A 23,009-nucleotide genomic window follows, 5' to 3' on the forward strand; every position below is an offset into this window, starting at 1 on the left:
AAGATCCCAGCCGGCCCGGACTGCACTGCAGAGAGAAATTTTCTGTCTTTCGTCCATAGACTCCCTATTCTCGTCGTCCTGATCTCTCATTTCACCTCTTTTCCTCTGACTTTATTTAAGCATGAAGATATTGAGTCGAACAACTTCAGCCATTCTCGATGAAAAGGACACTCTGGAGATTTTCATAGGAGAGGTTCAGCTATCTAGTACAAATCCAGTGAGGGAATCAGCGCAATTCGCGTATTTGGTATGGTTTAAAATTCTATGGTTTACAAGGCATTCATCACAGTGATAGAAAACGAACGTCGTAGAAATAAACCAGGAAGGTGTATCAGTAGCTGCGAAATATGTGAGCAGTCTGTGAATTATCGCACTCAGATGTTCAGGAATTTGTTTGTCAAGATATCTGAAAAACTCCGATCAGAGTCATATACCCCCAGAATATGGCGAACTCATGGCATTCACATTCTGCCTCACGAACCTCACTCTCCTTCTGATCCATGGAACAAAACCATACTCGATTGGATATTTTTAATATCGTCTTTGAACTTCAGTTTCTGGTCAGAAAAGGAGGGAAGGTCGGATCAATACGGTGTCGAGTGGCAGGTCTCCTGGGAGAACGACGAGAAGAAAGTGTGGACAGGTTATTGGAGTTTAGTTGCAGCTCTGAACAAAGGTCAGTTGAGGTCGCTTCTCCTCGCACTTGCTAAACACTTCTGCAATAGCGCTTCAGAACGGTATACCAATCACAGATCCAACCTTTTATTCCTCGGAGACGCTGTGCCCCGACTCCTTGATTGAATCAATCTTTGCATCGGCCGAGCAGTGTTCTGAGACAATACCACTCCTCCAGCAACGAACCGCCATTATGAGAGAAGTGGGCTATATATTAACGACCGTAGGTTCTTTTATTTCCCGGACTGAATGGAGAACCTAGAGATTTAGTTCTTATTTCCTGACTAGGCTTTCGGCGGATCCTACCAAGGTCTTTTGAATGAATTCCAGCGTGAACATCATGGTCAGGGCACGGCCCTCGACCTTGTGAAATTCGTGATAGACACCTTTCCATCATTCAGAGATGAAGTTTACCTCGAGGGTAGAAAAAGTCAGAAAATAAATTATTTTAAAATTCACGCGAATCTGACCTCTATTCCACAGTATGTCTCTGGAAGCGTGCCCAAATCCTTGTCGCGGACACCTGGGCCGCGTTTTATCCCGATCCATCCATTACATCGAAACATCCCCTTTTCCCAGGCGAGCAAGGACCCGCCATCTGTGACCTGACGATGTTCGCTGATTACCGCGTCCCGCAAATCCTTCATCATCTCCGGATACTCTCCTATCCTCCATCATTGGTGAAGGCTCTTCGTAAAGGTACAACGCTGGAGCCTGGTTCTAGAGAAGAAGTAAGTCTCAGGGCGACTAGCATCGTTGCAGTAGAGAAAGTGAGGGAAGAGATTATCAGGATTGTTGACACAAACAACAGCGGCGTTGAAGCTGCCGAGAAGGAAACTGCCGGGGAGGTCAGCAGCGTCCTTATCGATTTCTTCTTGTGGGATATGGCGAAGAGGTTGGAGCGGGGGGAGGAAAGGATAGAGGGAATAGAGACATCTGATCTACTTCCTGCCCATCGAACGCGGAGTATCTGGTACTAGATGGAGTAGGGTGCACTATTTTATTTGCCTAGCAAAATCACTTACAACAAATTCTTATTCTTTCGATGGAATACAGGTGGATAGACTAGTTGCTACTAATGTACGACTTTCCTTTACCTTGAGGTTTGATCGACGGAATAATCACATAAGTATGTATTGACTGATTCACACGAGAACCTAAATCTTCGACACCTGATATTGCATAGATCATTGAGTCGTCGGTCGAGAATTTTTGTCGAGCGGTCATTTCGATGTTCTAGGTCCCGACCTTGAGATTTCAATGCATGGGAAACAGGGAGGTGACGTGCACCTTTTCACGGAAGAACCTCTGATTAGAGCAGTCTTTTCTTCTCCGTTTTTCCTCAGGCGTCGTTCATATGATCAAACGAAGCTTTAACGGGCACTATCTCGGTAGGAAGCAATAGGGCCGCCCTGAAGCAGCAGCCGGCGCGCTGACGACCGTCCGCCGGACCGACATGGGGACGATGAGGCAAGTTCGTTCCTCGAATCAGGTGTTATCCACAAGGCTTTGGGGGATAGGAATGCATAGCAGGCCGCCGCGAAATGACGACCTCCTTCAACAGATTTTATAGACGTCCGAGGTCAAGTTCCGTTCAATGAAGGTGAACGTACGGACACCATCATCCAAGTATTTCCTCCGAGTCCCTGCATCCAATGTTTCTCCATTCACCTTTCACGCATAATGTTAACAACGCAAAGAAATATCCCTGGACATGTATATATAGCTAGCCGTGTTGTGGATGCCCCACGCTCTCCAATCCTGTGCAAAGCGTATCCCAGCTATGGTAGTACTCTCGAGCTCCTTCGCCTTACTCTTGCTTTCAGTTGTTGCCAGAGCTGCACCGGTGAGTCTCGGAAGAATTACCGACTTCCGCTAGGCCTGAATCAATCCATAACAGGCTTCCAACATTACTCCCGGTGCGAATGCGTGCCCCGCTCTTCCAAGTAATCCAGTCGGAACGAACGTTGCAACGCTTCCGGATCCGTTCACCTTCGCCAATGGCTCTCCTGTTGTGACCCTCGATGACTGGGCCTGTCGCCAAGCCGAAGTTAGCCAACTGCTCCAGACCTACGAGTTGGGTACTAAACCACCGAAGCCCACCTCTGTCACAGCGACATACTCTGGAGGCAGATTGACCATCAACGTTTCCAATGGTGGCACATCCATTTCATTCACACCTACCGTCACTTTACCATCCGGAACTGGTCCTTTCCCTGCTATTATCGGTTTGGATGGCGGTAGCATCCCCCGTCCCAGCAATATTGCATTGATCTCACTGAACACCGGCGATATAGCCGAGCAGAACAGTGCCACCAGTCGAGGAAAGGGCAAATTCTACCAGTTGTACGGTGCTAATCACAGTGCCGGTGCGATGATCGCTTGGGCTTGGGCTATTAGTCATATCATGGATGTTATTGAAACCACTCCAAGCTTGAATATCGACCCCAAGAGAGTCGCTGTCACCGGGTGCTCTCGAGACGGCAAGGGTGCCCTCGTCGCTGGAGCTTTCGAGCCCCGTATCGCACTCACAATACCTCAGGAGTCCGGTTCAGGAGGAAGTGATAGCTGGCGTCTCTCAGACGATATGATGAAGAGGGGGATTCAAACTCAAACCGCCAGCGAAATCGTAGGCGAGAACGTTTGGTTCTCGACGGCATTCAACACCTTCGCCCAAAGCACCGTAAACGTCTTGCCGTTCGACCACCATTCGCTTATGGGCTTGGTCGCACCTCGAGGCCTCTTTGTTATCGACCAAGTCGGAATTGATTGGTTAGGCGCCCCCAGTTCATTCGGTGCAATGAAGGCTGCACACAGGATCTGGGACTCGCTCGGTGCCTCCGATCAATTTGGTTTCTCGCAATCTGCTGCACATACCCACTGTTCATTCCCATCGTCTCAGCAGAGCCAGCTTAGCGCTTTCATTAATAAATTCTTGCTTGGTCAGTCGACGAACACTAACATTCAGGAGACGGCAGGCGGCTACACTTACACCAAAGGACAATGGGACCCATGGAACAACCCGGTCCTCACTAGTAGCAGTATCTCAAACGGTACACTGGCACAACATTAAATGCCCACAGGTATGCTACGTTTCCTTGAGTGTTATCTTCAGTCTTCGGGCTTACGATCAGCTTAAACAGCTTCTGGATAACTTCCTTCAAGCGGAAGATTTGGGGGATTAGTGTAACCTGTATTGTAAAGAAGTCTTGTATTGTACAGTACTGTACGTCTGAGTCAAAAACGCACATCTCATTTTAAAAATGTGTTTTTTTTCTCGAATCTCGCATTTTGACCTCAGCAAAATGCGATGAGAAATGGCCTTTGTTGGCGCGAGACCGATCCATAAGCAGCAAAAAGTTCGCCGGTAATCGCTGATAGCCTGAAGATTGAAAATTTCACGAATGCTGCCAGGACGTTACGAACTGACGCTTCATACTAGGCGCACAACACGACTCGAAGCACACAATATTCTGTAGTTTTCACTGCCAGTTGCATTTGATCAAATCAGCGCCTCTTTCCCCAACCATATATGCCGGCGCTTGCGTGTGACCCGCCGGCACGAAAGGCTATCGTACAAAACCAGGTCAATGTGAAAGCTTTGTAAACGACTGAACGGCGGTTTCGAACTTACCAAAACAGAAGCGTCGACAACCCTCACACCTGAGATACCCTTAACTAACAGGTCAGGATCAACCACCCCCCATTTCGCCCCTTTCGCAGACATAGATGCAGTTCCAACCGGATGTGCTGCACCTACCGAGGTATTCAGAATGAAGGCGTCCACCTCATCATCGGTGTCAAGGTCGAACGCAGGTTTAATGACAAATCCATGCCATAGTTCATGCGACATGAATTTCTGTGCACTACGAACCGCAGCGCGCATCGCATACAAATCAAACTCGGAGTCAAAAAGGTTGAGGTCGATCGTAGGTTTCACGAGGGGATTGGAGGATGAGAGTGATATGGATCCACCTACAAGGCTTCAGTCATCGATGGCTCAAAAGATAGGGTACAGAACTCACGAGAGGCTGGAGATACGACGATAGTTCCTGGTGTGACGTAATTATTTCCTGGCTCAGGAACTCCAAGGTTCCCATTCTAAGAGAAGGGGTGAGTCAACTTGATACCAAACCTGGCCTGACAACCGTCGACCTACAATCATGGCTAGCTCGTAATGAGCTGTTCTGGAGCCCGCAGCAGGGTCAGTTACTTCCTTGAAAATTGGCGCGTCTTCAGGTACACGCAGCCATCCAAATGCGAGGATGATAGGATCAACCAAAGGCCCTGTTCGAGTATCATTCCATTGTTTCAACAAAGCTGGATTTCCCAGATTTGTCTCGTTCGTGTCGGTCGTATTTACGATATACGCGAGTGCTGCTGCAGGCTGTTCTGTTAGGTTGCGCCCGACTGAAGGAAGGTGGTGGAGAGATTTGATACCAACGCCGGTGAGCGAGGCAGAATCTCCTATGCCGGAATTGAGCAAGATATGAGGTGTGCCCACAGTACCAGCAGAGAGAACGACTTCTTTGGAGGCCTTTACACTTTGGAACGTGGCTGTTTAGGAAGTTCAATGTGATTGGGTGGCATTGCCCAAATAAAGATACGTACCGCCATTGTCTTGCGTAAACTCTACATCGTGAAACGCCAGCTGTCCATCCTTTGGACCAGTTGGAAGAATTCGTGTTACGTGCGCATGCAGTAAAACGTGTAGATTCGGCCGACCGATATATTTTGGTCCCAGATACGATGTCGCGGAGCTACTCCTCGAGCCGTGCAGTATGGTAGATTGCGCCCAGCCTAAACGCACGAGATACAAAAATCATTTTCGATCACATGATTGAAGGGCTAAGCAAGTGCTCACCGACGCCCAGTTGGTCGCCAGCATTCATATCCAAGTTGAACTTGAATTCACTAGTAGGCCCGAGAGACTTGCTGACCTCAATCGTTCGTTTCTGCATTTCATGCGTAAATCCCGATAGACTGACGGCATTGATCCCCGATTTCCCATGAGCAGCAGGATTCCATTGCCCAGCGGTATCATGGTGGTCTGCTGGTAGCGCGATGTGTTCATTCTGTTCGTTGAAAACGGAACCAGGGTGACTCAAGTGCTTCTTCAGCGTAGAGTGCGAAAGGTACCTTGCGGATATAAGGCTGCATGCTGTTCCACGACCATCCAAGGTCTCCTGTAACAGCAGCATAACGATCCCAATCATCCGCACTTCCACGGGTATATGCCATCCAATCTTTTCCAGATGGTTAAGAAGTACAAGGGCAAAGATAACAAAGAGAAATCTCGTACTGATCGTACTGCTTCCTCCAAGCGCGAATCCGCGGTTGTAGATTGTCGTACGGTTTCCACTTCTATCTCCCACATTAGCGGTAAAATTCCAGTCCAAGGGTGAACCTGCTAGAGAAAGAGCGAGAGCAGGGATCTGAGGAATTAAAAGTCCTTCATGCCTGTCCGGGCGGCATTAGCTCATGAAGAACAAACCCAAGTCGAAGGACGTACGAATCACCAGCCTCCAAAACGAGAACGGAGAAGTTCGGGTTCTCTGTCAAACGATTGGCTACAACATTTCCTGCTGTCCCGCCTTTCGACGTGGGATGTAGTGAGACAAAGTCAGGATCAAGAACAATCCAGAACGTACCTCCGATTACGACAAAGTCGAATTGCCTGGTGGGCAGGTCAGCGAGCCCCTCATAAATGGCGGCAAAGGATACACCAGCCAATCCAAGTAGGAGGATTAAAGTAACGTGTTTCATCTTGGAGTAGTCGCCAGGAAACTAAGGAGATTTTTATTTTGGCATCCCCGTTATATAACCGAGTGTGTCCATTACACTGAATGTATTTGTCTTTATGTTCTTGTTCAGACATCGTAAGTAATCACTCAACGGTTCGGAAGATGTTAAGTCACCAGGACCGATGCAATGGGTTAGACCACACCAGGCACGCCATCGAGGCCGGAGCCTCTCCCAATCTTTCCTTACAGGATAACATATCCTGACAGCGGATTTGTATAGCCCAGTGAAAGGTAATAAATGTTCATCGCAGTTTGCACAGGTCCCATGAACATGGGAAATAAGTTCCAGTCGTATCCCTGAAATCGCGGTGATTCAGATCGATTCCCACCAAGCTAGAAGGATGAATCATGGCAGTATACATTTCTATGCCCGCGCTGTCCGCTATAAGACATCTTTTCACTGGTAAACGAAGCAGATGAATGAACGTTCTTAAGATTCCCGAAAAGACTTGCCGTTCATATACTGCATCCTATCCAATTTTCCCGCCTCCGAAGCGACAAACCCAAAACACCATTCCGTCCCTTCGAATCCATGTGTAGGTTAAAACATCATAAACACTAGGGTCTACAATCTTGAATTAGAAAGAGGACATTAATCACGCTAGTTTCAGACGACGAAAGACGGTCTGTCAGAATCTCGATCAGGTAATACAAGACCACAGAGAAGTTGAGAACATACTGCGCGGAGAACTGATGGCATGACAATTGACTCCGAAAGAATGAAAACTCAAGAAAGATCTGTGGAATAGAACATGTCAGAGCTAAACCGTGATTGGGAGATGGTAAAGAGAAAAAAAACAGGCGGTCAGAGATATTAGGCAATGTGGGTGTCCTCCAAACTCTACAGAGCTCAGAACAGTCTGATGATTTTCGTTGTGGTATGATATGCAACAAATAGAAGACCGATCGACTCACTTAAGCAAGATCTAGAAGTACAGCTATTGGACATCGTGACTCGGGTGACATCAGAACGCAGGCGCAGACGACGAAGACAAGGGAGGCATAGCAGTAGGGGAAGGTTGCCATTTCGTTCTTGAAGGCATCGTGACACCGTAAACCCAATTTTCCTCTTCCTCATTGATCGTCTCGCCAGGCCTGAAATCACAATCCTCCACGACGACCGAAACACCAGATTCCGTTGCTTCCAGTACAATCTCTACACCTGTATTTGCCTCGCGAGTGTCGTGAAGCTGTAAGCTCTTCAGTGCAGTGATGAGGTCATCCGCAAGTGGCGTTGAGTTTGGTGGGTCTTCCTGTATAGGTTCCCAGCCAATGGGGGGTGATCCAGGGGGAGAAATGAGAAAGTTTCGATCAATTGTAGGAGGCTGTAGATGATAGTTCTCGGACTCGATGGTCGATATGAGAGGATTTGGATCGGCACGATAAACCCTAAGTACGATATCCTTTTCCCTGTCCGAATCCCCGATTTCGACAACAATCGGGTCAGACACGGTTTTTGCCCGTTCTGCAGCATCTTCATCTTCGTAAACAATGAGAATACGACTGAAGCCTTGTAATGGTATCCACTGATTGATCGTCCCGAAGGTTTCGAAGTGATGATGTAAGTGAACGAGAATCTGAGGGTAAAAAAATTCTTTGGGCAGAGGTGTAATAGCAAGAGAGTTAGTCCTTTTCGATGATTGGGTCTCTGCATCTCGACTTGGGGAGGAGGAGCAAGGAGATTGAGACATGGTAGTGGTGCAGCGTGACGCTCGCCACTGAACGTTTGAACAGTGACCCCAGGCAAAGCAGCCAAACAAGAACAAATTGTCAAAGCTTAGGTGCGCTGGCATTCCGGTTACCCCCATTCCTTCCAACAACAACCACCAACCAAAACAAAAAGCCGACCTGCAAGATGGACAACGGTACGTGCTATCAACGATGAACATCGGCCACCTCAACGGCGACAGGCTCGACATCTTTTTCGACATTTCCGGCCTCAGTTTCTTCTGAATCAACCTCTTAACGATAGTCAATGTCGGCTCACGGCCGCGACATTCACATCATCCCCGTTCTCGTTCTCATTCGCACCGTCGACCTGCATTTAAGCTCTTCGCCTTTCGCCTTCTTCATACTATTCGGTTTTTCGCTATGGGGCAACCAAATATTTGCAATGGTTCACCATCTGGAAATGTCGAAAAAAAAAGAAGCTGTACCTCCTCGCCCTGATGTTGTCGACAAAACTCCAACCTGACACCCCTCGTCTTCTGTTTTACTCAGCCTGGCAATCTCAAGACATTGCACCATCTGCTTCCGGCAATAGCATTAGCATTCCTGCTCAGGACATTTCTAATGGAGGTGGAAGCCAGGACGAGTCTTCCTTTTCCAATGGTGCCCCTGCACCTAGAAGGTCGAGGAGCAGAAGTCCAGGTGACAGAGGGTAAGCTAGCTTTCCTCTGTCTTGGTTCATTTGTCCTACATGCTTTTACCCCCTTTGTTTCAGTCGTGGTTCGCCTGAAGAAGCAAACAATCCCGGAAATAATCTTCACGTTTCGGGATTAAGCAATAAAGTTGACTCCCGTGATCTTGAGTCAGCATTCGCCAAAATTGGACGGGTGCGTTCCAACACCTTAGAAACTGATAAAGTATCACATACTCTACTTCATTTCCATGCAGGTCTCGAAAGCTTCAGTTGTGTACGACCCTCACACACGTGAATCTCGTCTTTTTGGCTTCGTGACAATGGAGACAGCTGAGGAAGCTGAGGCTGCCGTTACTGCTCTCAATGCTTCAGAGTTCATGGGTAAGGTAATAACCGTGCAAAAGGTACGTTCAACTCCATGATCACTGTTTCAGTACTTAACCTTCTTTATTTGTAGGCTCGCCGTGGCAGGGCAAGAACCCCGACACCGGGAAGATACCATGGACCAAGCAAACGTGCCTCCAACTGTACGTCGTTTTTCTTCCTTTTCAATGCGACCAAGTATTGAATGTGTTTTTCAGTCGACCGACCTTACGACCCTCGGCCGTACGACTCTCGTTACGCGCGAGACTACGACGAGAAACGCCGGGGAGGTCGTTATGAAGGGAGGAGAGGAGGATATGATGATCGTGACCGTGACCGCCACAGAGATTATGACAAGGACAAGGATTACCGTCGTGATGATAGGGGACGGTATGATGACCGAGAGAAGCGTTACGACGATAGAGAGAGGCGACATGACGACAGGGAGAGGCGCTATGATGACCGCGACCGCAGGTACTGATTAAACTACGTGCATACTGAAGGTATCCCACTCGTCAAAACCCCGTTTTCTTTGCTATAAGTACATCTCCTTTTCCTTTACATATTGCTACACATACCTATCCCATATTATTATGAGGAATTCAAGTGAGACAATACTCAGTGCTAGGTATCTATGTTATTGTGCGTTCCGGTATAGTTCCCCGAAGTATGAAATTTCCACTTCCCACTCTCGCCCTTTTCCAAACCATTGAAGACTGTTTGATTCATCAGAAAATCAACTCTTCGAATTACACTGGTCCCATCCCTTTCCAGAGCAGCGTGCAAGATCGCTTCTCTTTCGTCCCCAGTAACCCACTGACTGTCAAACTCTTGGTCTGTGACTCTACAGCTTAGTTCCTGCATGAGCACAGATAGCAACTCATAGATCGTAATCCCGGTAACTTCTCTTGCTTTGATCTCAATATACCAAGGAAGGAGAGGGTGATAGAGTCGCATCATGTTTACAGGAGGAACAGTCGCGGGCTCGAAAGATTCGGTAAACGTTAGGACACGGTGCCGTCGGTGGCTTTTTGCTGCCATATAAGGGCGATTACAGCGAAGGTCGCAGCTTATTGGATAGGATCGTTGAGAGGTATACGCGATCAAAGGGTTAAGTCTTGGCTGGGAGAGGCGTTTGTCTGGCAGGTAAACCGTTTTGTCGAGTGATCCTTTGGGTGAATTGGGCGTATGGACTCACCAATCCATGATCTGACCCTTTCAAATGGTGTCCAACGGGGAGTTTGTTTGAAGTTACCTCTGAATGATGGAGGTAGAGGTGGCGGAAATTGTACAGCGTGGGTTGGAAATCGTCGTCTTTTGAGATGTCGTGAAGTATTTAGAAAGTTGGGTTGGAAGGCAAAGGGGTATGGAGGCGGCTCAATCGGAGCATTGAAATCGACTGGAGGTGGTCGTGGCGGTAAGAGTGGAGGTGGAGGTCCAGGAGGCCAGCATTCGCGTCCGCACGGGGTACAGTGGTAAAGAATGGGAGCTTGTGAAGCTGACGTAGGGTGGCTCAATACCACTGGCCGTTCATCTCCTGGCGGTCTATAGACAAAGATTGAGGTATCCCGGACTTGATTTACTGGAATATACGCGTTCTGATTCCTATTCGCATCAAACGCAGCCCGTTGGTTTCTCCATTGTCTATCCACCCAGCGGCGATTTATGTAGGCTACCTGATCCGGATTAAAGCCCCAAGGATAGTCCCAGCGATGATAGAAAGCTGCGGAGTTCTGAGAATACGGGTATCTGTCATGCCCCGTATTTCGACCGTACATGGATGAAATAAACGTGCGGACAAGATTAACGGTGCAAACTGTAAAAATTAGAAGGATATAAGTCAGCCTTTCGAATCTGAGTTGATTTTCACCCACGTTGGAAACCTTGTACTAAAAGCCCTTTTCAAGTTGCCCGCTATTGTCCTCGTTATTGGTTGACTGAAGAGACGAGACGTAGACCGTCTTGCCAGCAGGCAGGCCACGAGTCAATAGAACGGCGATTTGTTATCGATTTATGGGTCCGCATGTACGAAAAGAGAAGGAACAAGCACATCGAGGTGATGGATGGAAGTAGGTTGAATTCCGGGCCGGACCAGCCTGGGATTGGCTTCCTCCCAGGGCCCTGCCAATCGAACTTTACATGGCGAGCCTATTCTTTGATATTCCCTCGCCTTCAGGGTGCCTCCAAACACGGGAAAAAGATGGAATCTGTCCTGATCCAACATGAAAGAAAACGTTACCATCAACCAACTGTCAAAGATCTCCAACTTTTCCTGTGCAACACGGACGCTCGGTGGTAAATCTGTCCATTATAATGCATTATAAATCTTACATGTTCTTCATATCCAGACTAGGCTGGTCAAGGTTCTCTCTAATGACAGAACCCATCACATCCAAGATTGCGACTAGTACATCTATGGCCTAATATGGTCTCTCTGGAGATCTCGAAAGAATTCAAGCCCGCCTGGGTCACTGCCATCGTCAACAGTTGGGTCCAGCGATCTCCCGAAATTACTAGACAACAAATACAAAACACCATGACATCCGTTGGTTACGGTCGCCGTTTGTTTATTTGCGGGTTGCCGTCCCCTTGCTTGATTCAATCTTGAAACATCGTCCTCATATTTGCAGACATCCCGACATCATGATGCATGATTACAGTGAAGTTTCTCCCGTTCTACCTATAAGAAGGGATCCCAATCACAATGGCTCCTCAGACCGAGTCTCACTCCCGTTTTCACCCTTCATCTACTTCTTTGTTTCATCCCCTCTGTTCTGAGAACAGGTTCCTTTTTCATCATGCACTACTCTCGTTACTTCCGCTTCTTTGCTCTGTTGCTATTTGTCCTCTGCCTGGCTGAAACGACGTTCTCTGCCCCGGTGAAGGTGATCATCTTACCCAGAAGCAACCCATTGTTTGTATTCATCGATACTCTTGATACAGAAAACCACTGCTGCGAAGAAGCCTGCGACGAAGGCTCCTGCGAAGGCACCGGTACCACCCAAAGCTCCTGTGAAGCCTCCAGCAGTGCCAAAGGCTCCCGCAAAACCCCCTCCAGCACCGAAAACGCCTGCAAAGCCTCCTGCAGCGCCCCCTAAAGCCCCCGCAAAACCATCATCCGCACCTACGACACCTCCGGGTAGCAGACCAGGAAGCCCAGCTCCGGTTACAAAAGCTGACCCTGCTGAGGGAGGTTGTAGCAAACAGACTACGTGCGACAAGTGTGGTGAGTATCATCGGTTGGTTTGGAGGTGTCGGCTGTTTTGTGACCCGGCTTCTTTCATTCTAGTCGCTGTCAAAGGTGCTGGCGGTAAAGCGGTGTGTGTCTTCACGGAAGCTAGCAAGTGTGTTGGTTCGTCCACTACCCCAGCTGGCAAATTGTTCCGGACCGCTGCTGAGTGCAAGAGTTTCAACGCTCAGGTACATAGTTCCCATCGTAACGGCCGTCAGTAAACTGAGTGTGTTTCATATTCGGACGTATTAGGCTGCCGATACTGCCGCTGCGGATGCAGATCTTGTCAAGGCCGCCAAAAGCGAGTTTGCAAAGATCAAACCCCACGTCTTCGGAACGGAGAAGGGTTTGAAGAATACCTCCGGAAGACATCTGGCCTCTGCATTGCTCAGCGTTCCGGCAAACAAGAACTTGGAGAGAGCTGAAAATGCTGCAACCGGTCTCTCGAAGTTTACCAGCGTGAGTTACACTCTTTCGTCTGGCATCCTGTATCTTGAACCATACCGTTTCAATGCCCCGCCAGAAACAAGGAAAGATCAAGACAACCTGGGATGATGATAAAGGAAAGTTCACTCAAGCTCAAGTACAAGCAATGTGCGAGGACGCTATCAAATCGGTGTTGAAGCTGAAGAACGCGAAAACATTGCCCAAAGGAACGGCGATCACCTCGGTGTCGGTCAAGTCTCCCCTTGGCGGTAACTTGTGTATTAGTGTGCAGGGTAACACAAGTGTTTTCCCTGGATCTACGAGTGCCACCACCACTGCTCCGGGTCAACCTTGTACAACAGATAGTGGGGTTTCAGACGATGTATGATCAGATCGAGTGGTGTACTTGATATGAGTCCACTAATACACTATTATGTTGCAAATAATCTATCGGACGCGGAGAAGGCGAGTAGTACTCGTAAGGCCCGCCGTTGGTATTCATTCTCAATCCATAGTAAGCTGACGAATTTCGATCTTGATCGCTTTGTTCCACATTAGTTGGTGTATCTTAGCACCCCGTTTGCGCAACTTGAAGAACTGATTGCTAAGCCCCAAGAACTACCGAATTGCCAGCGGTATGAGCCCATGGATAACTGTACTAGTATACACTGGCAGGAACATGTACATATACTGTAGTGATGGCCAGAGCTCGTGAGAGGGCAGTATGTCGTACAATTTAGTTTGTATATAATCTCTCCCTATCGTACATTAGTTCCGTAGTGTATGGTATACTTATGGTAGTTGCGAGCGGAGTGAGCAATTATACAGTTGCGCGTACCAACTTACATCCGGTTCGCAAGTTCAGTTCCACCTCGAAGAAATACCGCATTTGGAGGGGATTTTGCGCTTCTCCTCCTAACTTTCTTCCTATGTAAAACTCTACAGTACTGTTAAATTAGTCTGATAATGATATTTCTGCCAAAACTGCGAATAGAACGACCTCATGTTGATTGTTGAATCTCCTTCAAAGTTCACTCAGACTGACAAATTTGGAAAAAATGGCATGCACCTTCTCTGTGCTCAGTGCTGTTAATCTTCTCACTTTTTTTGCCAACTCTGATACAACTTGATGAATTCTGAAGCCCTCGGGACTCTTCTGAGCACATACAACCGAGTAACGAGTTCAAGTATCCACAATTGACTTGATGTAAAATGGAATGTAATAGTCACTTACATAAATTTTAGAAAGATTAAAATCAAAGCTGATATACTCCAGTGGGATGTCGAGCGAAGCGAACCTGGGTGGGCCTCCCAGAGAGTCAGAACGATCGGAATTTGGCGTGGGTTTTGGCCGGTTACTCTCAGGTTACCGGATTAAGCGAGCCTCAGAATCTTATCGTGTGTCCCTAGGCTCGTGACCATCCGTTCTTTTCGAGCAGTTCGGGAATTGTGCGTACCGAGCCTCTTTGCTCAATGATCAATCAACGAAATTTGGCTAATATACGAGTAGTACCAGTCGGTAGCAAGTCGGTAGGGAATCATGTTCATTTCACACTCCGCTGATAGTAGCATCAACTTGGCATCAACATATCTCGCGTGGACACCCGAACACCCTCCCGTTCGGACTCCCCGGAACACGGACGTTCGGACGATCCCACAGGCGGCAGTAGGTGTTAAATCTGTCTCTTATTTGAGGCCTGAAACCATGTTCTTTATATAATATATCCAGACTGGTCAAGCTTCTCCAAGATGACAGAACCCACCACATCCGAGGTTGCACTACATCCTATTGCCTCAGGGGAGAGTCAAGTTTCAAGCAAGTTTCAAGCCCGCCTGGGTCACCATCGCCAACAGTTGATCCAGATAGATAGATAGATAGATCTCCCGAAATTACTAGATAACAATACAAAATCTCATGACACCCGAATGACACCCGTTGTCACCGCGCCATTTGCTTCCCCTTGCTTACTGCCCTTTGATTAATTCCATGAATATGCGAACTCTGCGGTGATGGTCGGCTAAGCAAACGCTCTTGGGGGATGGCACAGATGGAAAATGATTGACAATTTCAACTCCGACTCCTATTCGTAGGCGAGCCTAAAGTTGATACAGATTAATATGAGGATGGATGCGCTGCTAAACCTGAGCTGAATGAACGAGTATTTGGAAAAGACAGCACATCCATGCCAGTAGGAGACCAAGTAAAGCGTATTGAGCGAACTACCAAGTTTGTGGCTATCAGCGGAGTTTCAATATTGTTGAGCGCGACCAGACTACTGAGTGTGGAACGCGGTGTTCACGGATTGAAACATTCGCCGACAGTCTCGACATCGTGAAGTTTCTCCCGTTCTCCCTATAAGAAGGGTCCCAAATCACGATGGCTCCTCAGACTGAGTCTCACTCCCATTTTCGCTCTTCTTCTACTTCTTCGTTCGTCCAGGCTCTCTGTTCTGAGAACAGGTTCCTTTTTCATCATGCACCACTCCCGTTACTTCCGCTTCTTTGCTCTGTTGCTATTGGTCCTCTGCCTGGCTGAAACAACATTCTCTGCCCCGACGGGGAAGGTGATTATCTTTACAGAATCAACCTGTTCGTATTCATCGATAAAATTTCGATGCAGAAAACCACTGCCGTGAAGAAGAAGCCGGCGAACAAGGCACCTGCAGAGGCAAAACAGTCATCCGCACCTACGACACCTCCGGGTAGCAAACCAGTAAACCCACCCCCGGGTAGCAGACCAGGCAGCCCAGCTCCGAGTGGCAGACCAGCAAGCCCAGTTGCTGATGAGGGTGGTTGTGAAAAAAAGACCACGTGCGACACTTGCAGTGAGCATTATCGGATTTGGAAGTGTCAGCTGTTTTGTGACCCGGTTTCTTTCTTTCTAGTCGCTGTCCAAGGTGGTGATGAAAAACCGGTGTGTGTCTTCACGGAAGCTAGCAAGTGTGTTGGTTTGTCCACTACCCCAGATGGCAAATTGTTCCGGACAACTGCTGACTGCAGGAGTTTGAAGGCTCAGGTACGTAGTTCCCGTCGTAACCCGGCGGTCAACAAACTGAGTGTGATCATATTTGGACGTATTAGACTATTGCTGCTGCCGCTGCGGAGGCAGATCTTGTCAAGGCCGCCAAAAGCGAGTTTGCAAAAATGAAACCCCACGTCTTCGGAACGGAGAAGGATTTGAAGAATACCTCCGGAAGACATCTGGCCTCTGCATTGCTCAGCATTCCGGTAAACAAGAACTTGAAGAGAGCTGAAAATGCTGCAACCGGTCTCTCGAAGTTTACCAACGTGAGTTACACTCTTTCGTCTGACATCCTTTATCTTGAACCATACCGTTTCAATCCCACGCCAGCCTCCGCGAAGAAAGATCAAGACAACCTGGGATGATGATAAAGGAAAGTTCACTCAAGCTCAAGTACAAGCAATGTGCGAGGACGCTATCAAATCGGTGTTGAAGCTGAAGAACGCGAAGAAATTGCCCAAAGGAACGGCGATCACCTCGGTGTCGGTCAAGTCTCCCCTTGGTGGCAACTTGTGTATTAGTGTGCAGGGTAACATAAGTGTTTTTCCTGGATCTACGAGTGCCACCACCATTGCTCCGGGTGACACTTGTACACCAGATGCTGGGGTTTCAGACAATTGACCAAATAGGGTAGAGATTCGAGTAGCGTACTATCGAATACTTGATGAGCTTTCATTTTTTGAATTCATTACGACATCGCTCACGTACACCTTGAAATGTTTGTAGCGACGTACATAATGTACTACCTATTTTTGCTATTGCCAGACCATTGCCACCTACTACTATTCTGGGTAGGGATATGCAACATGTCTGAGATCCATTTACACACACCACATACCGTCTTAAAAATTTGACCAGAACAGTTTATTAGTGCTCAAATTGTTAACCTGAATTTAGCTGAATTTTAGGAGACTTGTACGAAGTCTCGGAGAGTGTCCGAGGGTGGAACGAGAAGTGCAAAACTTTTTGTCACGTATCGTCACGTCCGGCAAGACATCGGCAAGACATTCTGCACAGCCAAGCCTCGCCGTCGCCTACCGGTCGATTGGGGACTTTTGGGACTCGTTTTGCTTATTTTACACTACCTTTCACTCCCCCGTCTCTACAAACTTGTATTTAGCCTTATCAGTGTTGTTTACATCTTGCTATGTCTTAATATTTCTACTCTACAACGAGAATTACACTGTTCCTGGCTTGTCACGCCATGATCACCACAGACACTTCACTGTATTTTAATTGTCTTGTTGGATCCTGTGTATTCCGGTGGCCACAATTGTACATACAAGCTCGTATGTACTCTAAGAAGCTTGTAAAAAATCTTTGAGCCCACAAAACGACGGGAACACTCTGTTTTATGATATGTTACATATCCCGGTGCTTTACACATCGAAACCCAAAATAGTAGTAATACTTAGTGTTGATTTTCACTGGGCCTGAAGGGCGAATGAACTCGGAGGAACCGGTGTTCGTATTCAGGGTTAGTGTTTGTATTGCCCGGAAAGTCTCATGTCCATCCTTCCAGTACCTCAAGTCGGCCAATCGAGACATGATTCTGGGCAACCAGAGGGAGGCCACTGAATTCCTTGGTGTATCTTGCAACCCTGTTTGCGTAACTTGGATAACTGGTTGCTAAGCCCCAAGGACTAACGAATTGGCGGTATGAGCCCGTAAAAGGACAACTGTACAGGAACATGTAAACGCGTTAGGGAAGGGTCCAAAATATCAATACATCCGTTCAAAATATGCATACTGTGGTAGTGAACGACATACAGGGAAGCAAACTACAGTTTTGCATTTCGGGATGACGACCCTACCACCTTCTCGATATCCTTATATTTGTAGTATAGCTTCAGAGATTCAGGATTCGCAACCGTCCCGCTCGGCTTCATGGTAGAACCTGACACGATTTGTTTGACCGCAATCTCGATTTTCTTCCCATTCACCGTGTACTAGAAAGTGTTTATGAGTGAGCATCACTGGCACTTGAATACAGAAGAGGCTCACCGGAATATCTTCCACTTCAAATATGTATTCAGGTACATGGCGTGTACTCAACACATTCTTGATAGCGCTCCGAATTTCACCTTCAAGCTTCTTGGTCAGAGAACATCCTGGCCGCATTTTCACGAAAAGAAGAACGCGTTCATGCTTGTCTTCAGTTCGTCTCTGACCGATACACAAGGTATCGTCAATTCCCGCAGCTCCTGTGAACCTCTCAAGCACAGAATATATCTCTCCGGATCCGAAACGGACACCACTTGGGTTAAGAACGCCGTCGCTATTGAAGTGAGAGATGAGCTGATATCATAGACGTAGAGGCATGCTAATGGTGTGCTTACCTTCGCCCGAGTATCATTAAGCCCTTAGTCTCACGATTGACCACCATAAAATCGCCGTGCCTATATATCCCTAAAAGGAAACCAGAAAATCAGGACTTCCAACGAGACAGTCTAATATGAAGTAGACATCTTACCAGGGTAATGGCTGAAATACGTCTCTCTCAATTTTTTCCCATCTGATGTATCACCCCAAAGCATGATTGGGAGCGACGGGTGTGGCCTTGTTACCACCAGCTCTCCAGGTTCACCCTTATCTTCCACGTTGTTGCCGGCATCATCGAAAACTTCGACTTTCATACCAAGAGCTTTGTATTGTGTTTCTGAGAAGCAAAGAGGGATGATTGGGATGATTGAGGCAGATAGAGCTGATGGTTCGATCTTACCTCCTACATAGATAGGCAACGTCGGAGCTCCTGAAACCACTATAAGGATAGTTTTATTAGCATTATAGTCTTTGTTTGTAGGCTGAGATACACACGGGAGCAAAAAATATCTGTCCCTCCAGAAGTCGATAACAAGTATACTCTGCCTCCAAAAGCGTTGAACGTAAACTCGAACATGGGCGCTGTCAGGACTGCGCCAGTAACGCTCACGACTCGAAGCGATGTGAACGGTCCGACTTCTACTGTGGGTGTGGGTTTAGAAGGATAAGACGGCGTTTGGTTTTGAAGAGAGTAAGTCAACTTACAAGGATTGACACCTCGACCTTGAATTTCCGACATGAACCGGGGACTGGTACCAAAGATGTTTACGCTGAGGCATTGAAGGTTACCCAAAGAGACGTGCCTGATAGAGGGGTGCGCGTACGTACTCCAGATCACTGACCAACTTGAGGTACGTCTTGATATCCGGATAGAATGGCGACCCGTCGTACAAAACAACCGTCGCGCCTACAGACAGCGCCGTGAGCATGTACATCCAGAGAAGCCATCCGGTTGTTGTATACTGGAAGTGGACATCTTCGTCCCGAATGTCTTTTGCGAGCATTGTGTCCTTCTTTGATTGCAAAAGAGCACCCTAAATCGTGATGACGCTTTAAGCTGGTGACAGTCAATGAAAAAGTGAAGTACCAACGCCAGCAGAATGAACTATACATTTCGGAGGACCCGATGTCCCGGAACTGTATAAAATGTAAACGGGATGATTGAAAGGAAGCTGTTCGAATCTGAGTTCCCAGTTACGATCGCCAAGACCAAGGAACTCGGGTAGCGTGAGCGTAGGCCTACAGGTCAATCTTTGTGAGTTCGAATAGGGCCTGTACAGCAGAGACGGGCATACAAATCGTCGGGCTGACCCAAACTGATATGCTCTCCGGTGATTGAACTGGGGAGAAGGACAGCATATTTGAGTCCGATTCCACTCAAGGCTCTTATCACTGCGGTGGCTTTGGGTATGAGGCCAATCTTCTTTCCAGCATACTGAGCTTCTATTTCGGAGAAGATGAGTTTGGGTCGGATCTGTCGATACCGATCCAGTATTCCCTATAGAGGTTGAAACAACCGTTCAACAGAGGCGATCAGAGCTGAGAGTGAATTGAACGTACGTCTTGTCCCATATCGGTTGCAGTTCCCGAGAATATGCCACCTATACTGGCGGTTGCTAGAGCTATGGTGACAGCGATGATTGAATTCGTTATGATAGCTGTTGGCGAAGTACATTCAACCACTTGGCAAGTATCAAGAGTTCAAACTGACCTGCAACTCTGTCGCCGACTCTAACCCCACAAGCTCTCATTGCCGCTGCCATACCACGAACTCTTCGTCTCAGCTCGCGAAAAGAACACCTTTCTATCCGACCTTGTTCACCGCTCGCTATCAGAGCCACTCCATCGTCATTCCTCCACAGGATATTTTCAGCGTAGTTCAACCGTGCACCGGGAAACCATATTGGCACTTCAGGGATGAGGGGATTAGGAGTGAAGATCTGTTAAGTTCAAGTATGGTTTAGAAAGTATCAGCGAAAGGGATAATCCTGACACACACCTTCTCAGGCGGCACTGAGTATATTATCCGCAAAAATTTCCATAGATCTACCCAAAAATCGTAGTTCTCGATAGAATAGTTGTAAAGATCATGCCAGTCCTCTGAATTGCAGCGAACACCAGTAAGGATATGGATGTGAAGTTTCTAGGAAACGCACTGAGATTTAAACCTCTGTCCTGATTGACCATCTTGCGGAATCTTTCTACGTTTGTATACTGTGTATGCTCTGGCTTCCATAGTAGACGCGAGTTTTCGAAATAGGATGTCGGTGCCATTGAAAGAGGGAAGTAAAGACTGGTCTGCAAGTCCTAAGCGAATTCGGTTTCCGTCAATCCGTGTAGTCGTCATGCTTCCCATGCTAAAGTTCATTTCACCAATCAAACGATGAGTATTCTTATGCGTGAAAGTAGTATAATGGCAATCGTGGGAGGGATTGCTCCGAGATGTGAGAGCCTATCAGAGGATGACAACGTGATGGACGCGCTCACACTTCTCCACACGCGTCCTGTTCGCTCAACGTCGTCAAAGCCTTTCTCTCGCGATTATTCTCTTCTTTTTTCCCTCTCCACACCCCTACGGCGCTAAAGGTTCGTAAAGTCTTACAGATAAGTTCTACCTATTCTTTGGCGTTCAGGTCTGGCCTGGAACCACGGATTTGTATTATTTTTCCTGCCCCACCCGTGCCCTCCCGGCCAGCCTCCGGCAAACCCTTTCCCCGTACACTTCTCACCCTCTTCCGTCTCTCGTCCATCGAGAACACATATCTCATTTGCCGACACGGGAAAAGTGACAGGCCTGTAAATAGTTAAAATACACAAACATAAAGGAACTTTTTTTCAATTCTAGGGGATCTACTGCCGGATCTCTCTATTGTTTATCGATATGTGGAGCTTGACCCTAAACGTTTAAACTAGGGTTGCTCAGAGAAGGTTGGCAGCTCGAATTGGCATTTGGACCGTCCCGGTGTAACCAGCCCGTATATGACGAGCTAAAGCAAGCGATTTGCTCAAGATTTGCACTGGCGAAACCATATATGTATTGCCTTTTATGGCCATTGATGAAAACTGCTACTATAAGGGTTATCAGCGAAACAAATTACCACACCATTCAGGGGGATAGATAGATAGAGTACACGGCGTGGTCCCTTCACAATCAATTGCTGCAACTTTGGTACAGTTGATACTATCCACTACTGTAGCATTTTCCATGAGATCTGACAACTGTAAGTCCAAGGCAGGGCAGTGCTAGCTACAGCAAAATGACATAGGACTATTTGGCTTTTTAGACTATCTCAGTGAATGTTCTCTGAAGTATTCTTTCTATTTGTATTGTTATAAATCAACATTTGTCACTTTGATTGCCATGAGTTTTCCTGGTTGTGGCAACCCAAAAAAAACCAGTTTTGTTGGGTTTTCAATGGTCACACAACCACACCCAACAATTCCACACAACCTCACAATCCACATATATAAATTGTATATTAATCAATAATTTAATCTATACATCAGTCCAAGGCCTGCCAAAAGCATGAATTCAAGGAGTTGTTGCAATTTTAGAATACTGTCATGGTTAGTGGTAAAGTTTTTGAGGGTCAATAGTAAGGTTTTTGAGTAGTCAGACAGGTCCCTCAATTGATTGTGTAAACAGACTTGGGTTGCTGATGCTATATAATGCAATCTGAATGGTAAAACCAAACTGTCGAGAACACTAGCTCAGGGTTATCCAGTTTTAGGGATGACATAAAGTGGCTGCTTTTTAGCTAATGTTGTTAAAATTTAGTCATAAATCACAAAAAGCTGCTCATCTCGTGACTTGCATACCATCGGAAAACAAGGGTTATAGTATATTACAGTAACCTCAGGGATTGTCAGAGACTTGATAATCCATAGGAACTATGTACAAACTGTATAACCAGGTAACAGGGTATTAAAATATCCAGGGTGGGCTGAATAACAATAGAGGCTACTACAATAATTTAAGTATAAAAGGTTGTTAAGAGTTTGCTAAAGTGATAACAAAAATAAGATAAAAAACATTAGCAAAATTGTTCTTACCTGCCAGGGTCAGTGCATTAGGGGTTTATACATCTTAGTACTCAATTAGTATGAATAAAACTGTACAATCAGATGACACTTGTTTGGTACTGTTTTACAGACTTTGAATTGGCATACAACAATACTGGATTTTAAAATTAAAATTGCTTGATAGAACAATAACCACTGCTATTCAACAGCATCTGTCGCCTGTCAAGAATGGTAATAACAAGAAGCTCTATTCTTCAGCTTCATATCACTGCTACATTTACATTTACACTATGAACTCCCTCAACACTAGTCAACTACGATGCCCAACAACACGCTTCTACAAGCATTTTAGGCATCATCCCTATCCAAGACCCCCAATTTTTGATGAAAAGGAGGATCAGCTGGTAGGGTTGTCATTTAATGTTTTTCTTCCCACTTCTCATAACTCCTGTTGTTAATCAGTACAATCCACACTGCCACAACAATGAATATTTGATTTGTATAATGACTGAAGTGAGTTGCCTGTAGCTGTTCATAAACAATCATATAAGCTTAACTCCATCTGTTAGATTGATCAAGCTCACCAGCATGAGGCTGCACACCTGCAACCTGAACCTGCTTTGGACAATAATAATGAATTGGAAGATGATAATGCTAACCATGTTAATGTGATGATTGGCCTTCTGATTGTTGTAAGCAGACTAAAGACTTTCATTAAGTGTTCTGGAATGATGAATCAAATCCTTGAAATTAGCATTTGCTTCTACGGTTGTTGCTCCA

The 23,009-nt window shown here is 46.8% G+C and overlaps 9 protein-coding genes across 11 annotated transcripts; 5 read left to right on the top strand and 4 right to left on the bottom strand.

Annotated features, from left to right (window-relative positions):
* Positions 1–37: 37 nt before the first annotated feature.
* On the top strand, positions 38–1,947 carry E1B28_010410 (uncharacterized protein). The gene is made up of 7 exons (XM_043155374.1): positions 38–247; positions 296–349; positions 403–676; positions 726–898; positions 964–1,105; positions 1,159–1,660; positions 1,732–1,947. Exons 1-6 carry the CDS (start codon positions 122–124, stop codon positions 1,653–1,655), a joined length of 1,266 nt encoding a protein of 421 aa, XP_043007840.1. The 5' UTR covers positions 38–121; the 3' UTR covers positions 1,656–1,660; positions 1,732–1,947.
* A 68-nt stretch (positions 1,948–2,015) lies between these two features.
* Positions 2,016–4,020, top strand: E1B28_010411 (uncharacterized protein). The gene is made up of 3 exons (XM_043155375.1): positions 2,016–2,521; positions 2,576–3,758; positions 3,819–4,020. The coding sequence occupies exons 1-2, from the start codon at positions 2,417–2,419 to the stop codon at positions 3,746–3,748; spliced, it is 1,278 nt and encodes a 425-aa protein (XP_043007841.1). The 5' UTR covers positions 2,016–2,416; the 3' UTR covers positions 3,749–3,758; positions 3,819–4,020.
* A 137-nt stretch (positions 4,021–4,157) lies between these two features.
* E1B28_010412 (uncharacterized protein) lies at positions 4,158–6,441 on the bottom strand (the record flags this gene model as incomplete). Its single annotated transcript, XM_043155376.1, has 10 exons — positions 4,158–4,244; positions 4,310–4,650; positions 4,701–4,776; positions 4,835–5,232; positions 5,287–5,475; positions 5,540–5,750; positions 5,815–5,921; positions 5,978–6,135; positions 6,188–6,269; positions 6,327–6,441. 10 exons carry the CDS (start codon positions 6,439–6,441, stop codon positions 4,158–4,160), a joined length of 1,764 nt encoding a protein of 587 aa, XP_043007842.1.
* Positions 6,442–7,444: 1,003 nt separating this feature from the next.
* On the bottom strand, positions 7,445–8,170 carry E1B28_010413 (uncharacterized protein; the record flags this gene model as incomplete). Its single annotated transcript, XM_043155377.1, has 1 exon — positions 7,445–8,170. The coding sequence occupies one exon, from the start codon at positions 8,168–8,170 to the stop codon at positions 7,445–7,447; it is 726 nt and encodes a 241-aa protein (XP_043007843.1).
* Positions 8,171–8,283: 113 nt separating this feature from the next.
* On the top strand, positions 8,284–9,729 carry E1B28_010414 (uncharacterized protein). Its single transcript, XM_043155378.1, has 6 exons — positions 8,284–8,344; positions 8,700–8,859; positions 8,923–9,034; positions 9,096–9,245; positions 9,299–9,368; positions 9,423–9,729. Exons 1-6 carry the CDS (start codon positions 8,335–8,337, stop codon positions 9,683–9,685), a joined length of 765 nt encoding a protein of 254 aa, XP_043007844.1. The 5' UTR covers positions 8,284–8,334; the 3' UTR covers positions 9,686–9,729.
* A 99-nt stretch (positions 9,730–9,828) lies between these two features.
* On the bottom strand, positions 9,829–11,267 carry E1B28_010415 (uncharacterized protein; the record flags this gene model as incomplete). Its single annotated transcript, XM_043155379.1, has 3 exons — positions 11,079–11,267; positions 10,403–11,020; positions 9,829–10,343 (listed from the first exon to the last, which is right to left on the bottom strand). Exons 2-3 carry the CDS (start codon positions 10,980–10,982, stop codon positions 9,829–9,831), a joined length of 1,095 nt encoding a protein of 364 aa, XP_043007845.1. The 5' UTR covers positions 10,983–11,020; positions 11,079–11,267.
* Positions 11,268–11,309: 42 nt separating this feature from the next.
* E1B28_010416 (uncharacterized protein) lies at positions 11,310–13,387 on the top strand. The gene is made up of 6 exons (XM_043155380.1): positions 11,310–11,499; positions 11,553–12,089; positions 12,148–12,430; positions 12,494–12,624; positions 12,689–12,895; positions 12,960–13,387. The coding sequence occupies exons 2-6, from the start codon at positions 12,003–12,005 to the stop codon at positions 13,248–13,250; spliced, it is 999 nt and encodes a 332-aa protein (XP_043007846.1). The 5' UTR covers positions 11,310–11,499; positions 11,553–12,002; the 3' UTR covers positions 13,251–13,387.
* A 1,335-nt stretch (positions 13,388–14,722) lies between these two features.
* E1B28_010417 (uncharacterized protein) lies at positions 14,723–16,924 on the top strand. 2 transcript variants are annotated; one of them, XM_043155381.1, is made up of 5 exons: positions 14,723–15,426; positions 15,483–15,687; positions 15,748–15,878; positions 15,944–16,150; positions 16,215–16,924. In XM_043155381.1, the coding sequence occupies exons 1-5, from the start codon at positions 15,337–15,339 to the stop codon at positions 16,503–16,505; spliced, it is 924 nt and encodes a 307-aa protein (XP_043007847.1). In that variant the 5' UTR covers positions 14,723–15,336; the 3' UTR covers positions 16,506–16,924. The 2 variants fall into 2 exon arrangements, with proteins under 2 accessions (XP_043007847.1, XP_043007848.1); XM_043155382.1 differs by having other exon boundaries at positions 14,723–15,687.
* A 683-nt stretch (positions 16,925–17,607) lies between these two features.
* Positions 17,608–20,667, bottom strand: E1B28_010418 (uncharacterized protein). 2 transcript variants are annotated; one of them, XM_043155383.1, is made up of 14 exons: positions 20,363–20,667; positions 20,206–20,306; positions 19,918–20,146; positions 19,767–19,864; positions 19,502–19,704; positions 19,298–19,445; positions 19,035–19,240; positions 18,912–18,976; positions 18,702–18,848; positions 18,607–18,645; positions 18,358–18,543; positions 18,224–18,293; positions 17,889–18,162; positions 17,608–17,833 (listed from the first exon to the last, which is right to left on the bottom strand). In XM_043155383.1, exons 1-14 carry the CDS (start codon positions 20,478–20,480, stop codon positions 17,666–17,668), a joined length of 2,052 nt encoding a protein of 683 aa, XP_043007849.1. In that variant the 5' UTR covers positions 20,481–20,667; the 3' UTR covers positions 17,608–17,665. The 2 variants fall into 2 exon arrangements, with proteins under 2 accessions (XP_043007849.1, XP_043007850.1); XM_043155384.1 differs by having other exon boundaries at positions 20,206–20,667.
* Positions 20,668–23,009: the final 2,342 nt, after the last annotated feature.

Source organism: Marasmius oreades, chromosome 6 (assembly GCF_018924745.1).
Source record: "Marasmius oreades isolate 03SP1 chromosome 6, whole genome shotgun sequence".
In the NCBI taxonomy this organism is placed as follows: domain Eukaryota; kingdom Fungi; phylum Basidiomycota; class Agaricomycetes; order Agaricales; family Marasmiaceae; genus Marasmius; species Marasmius oreades.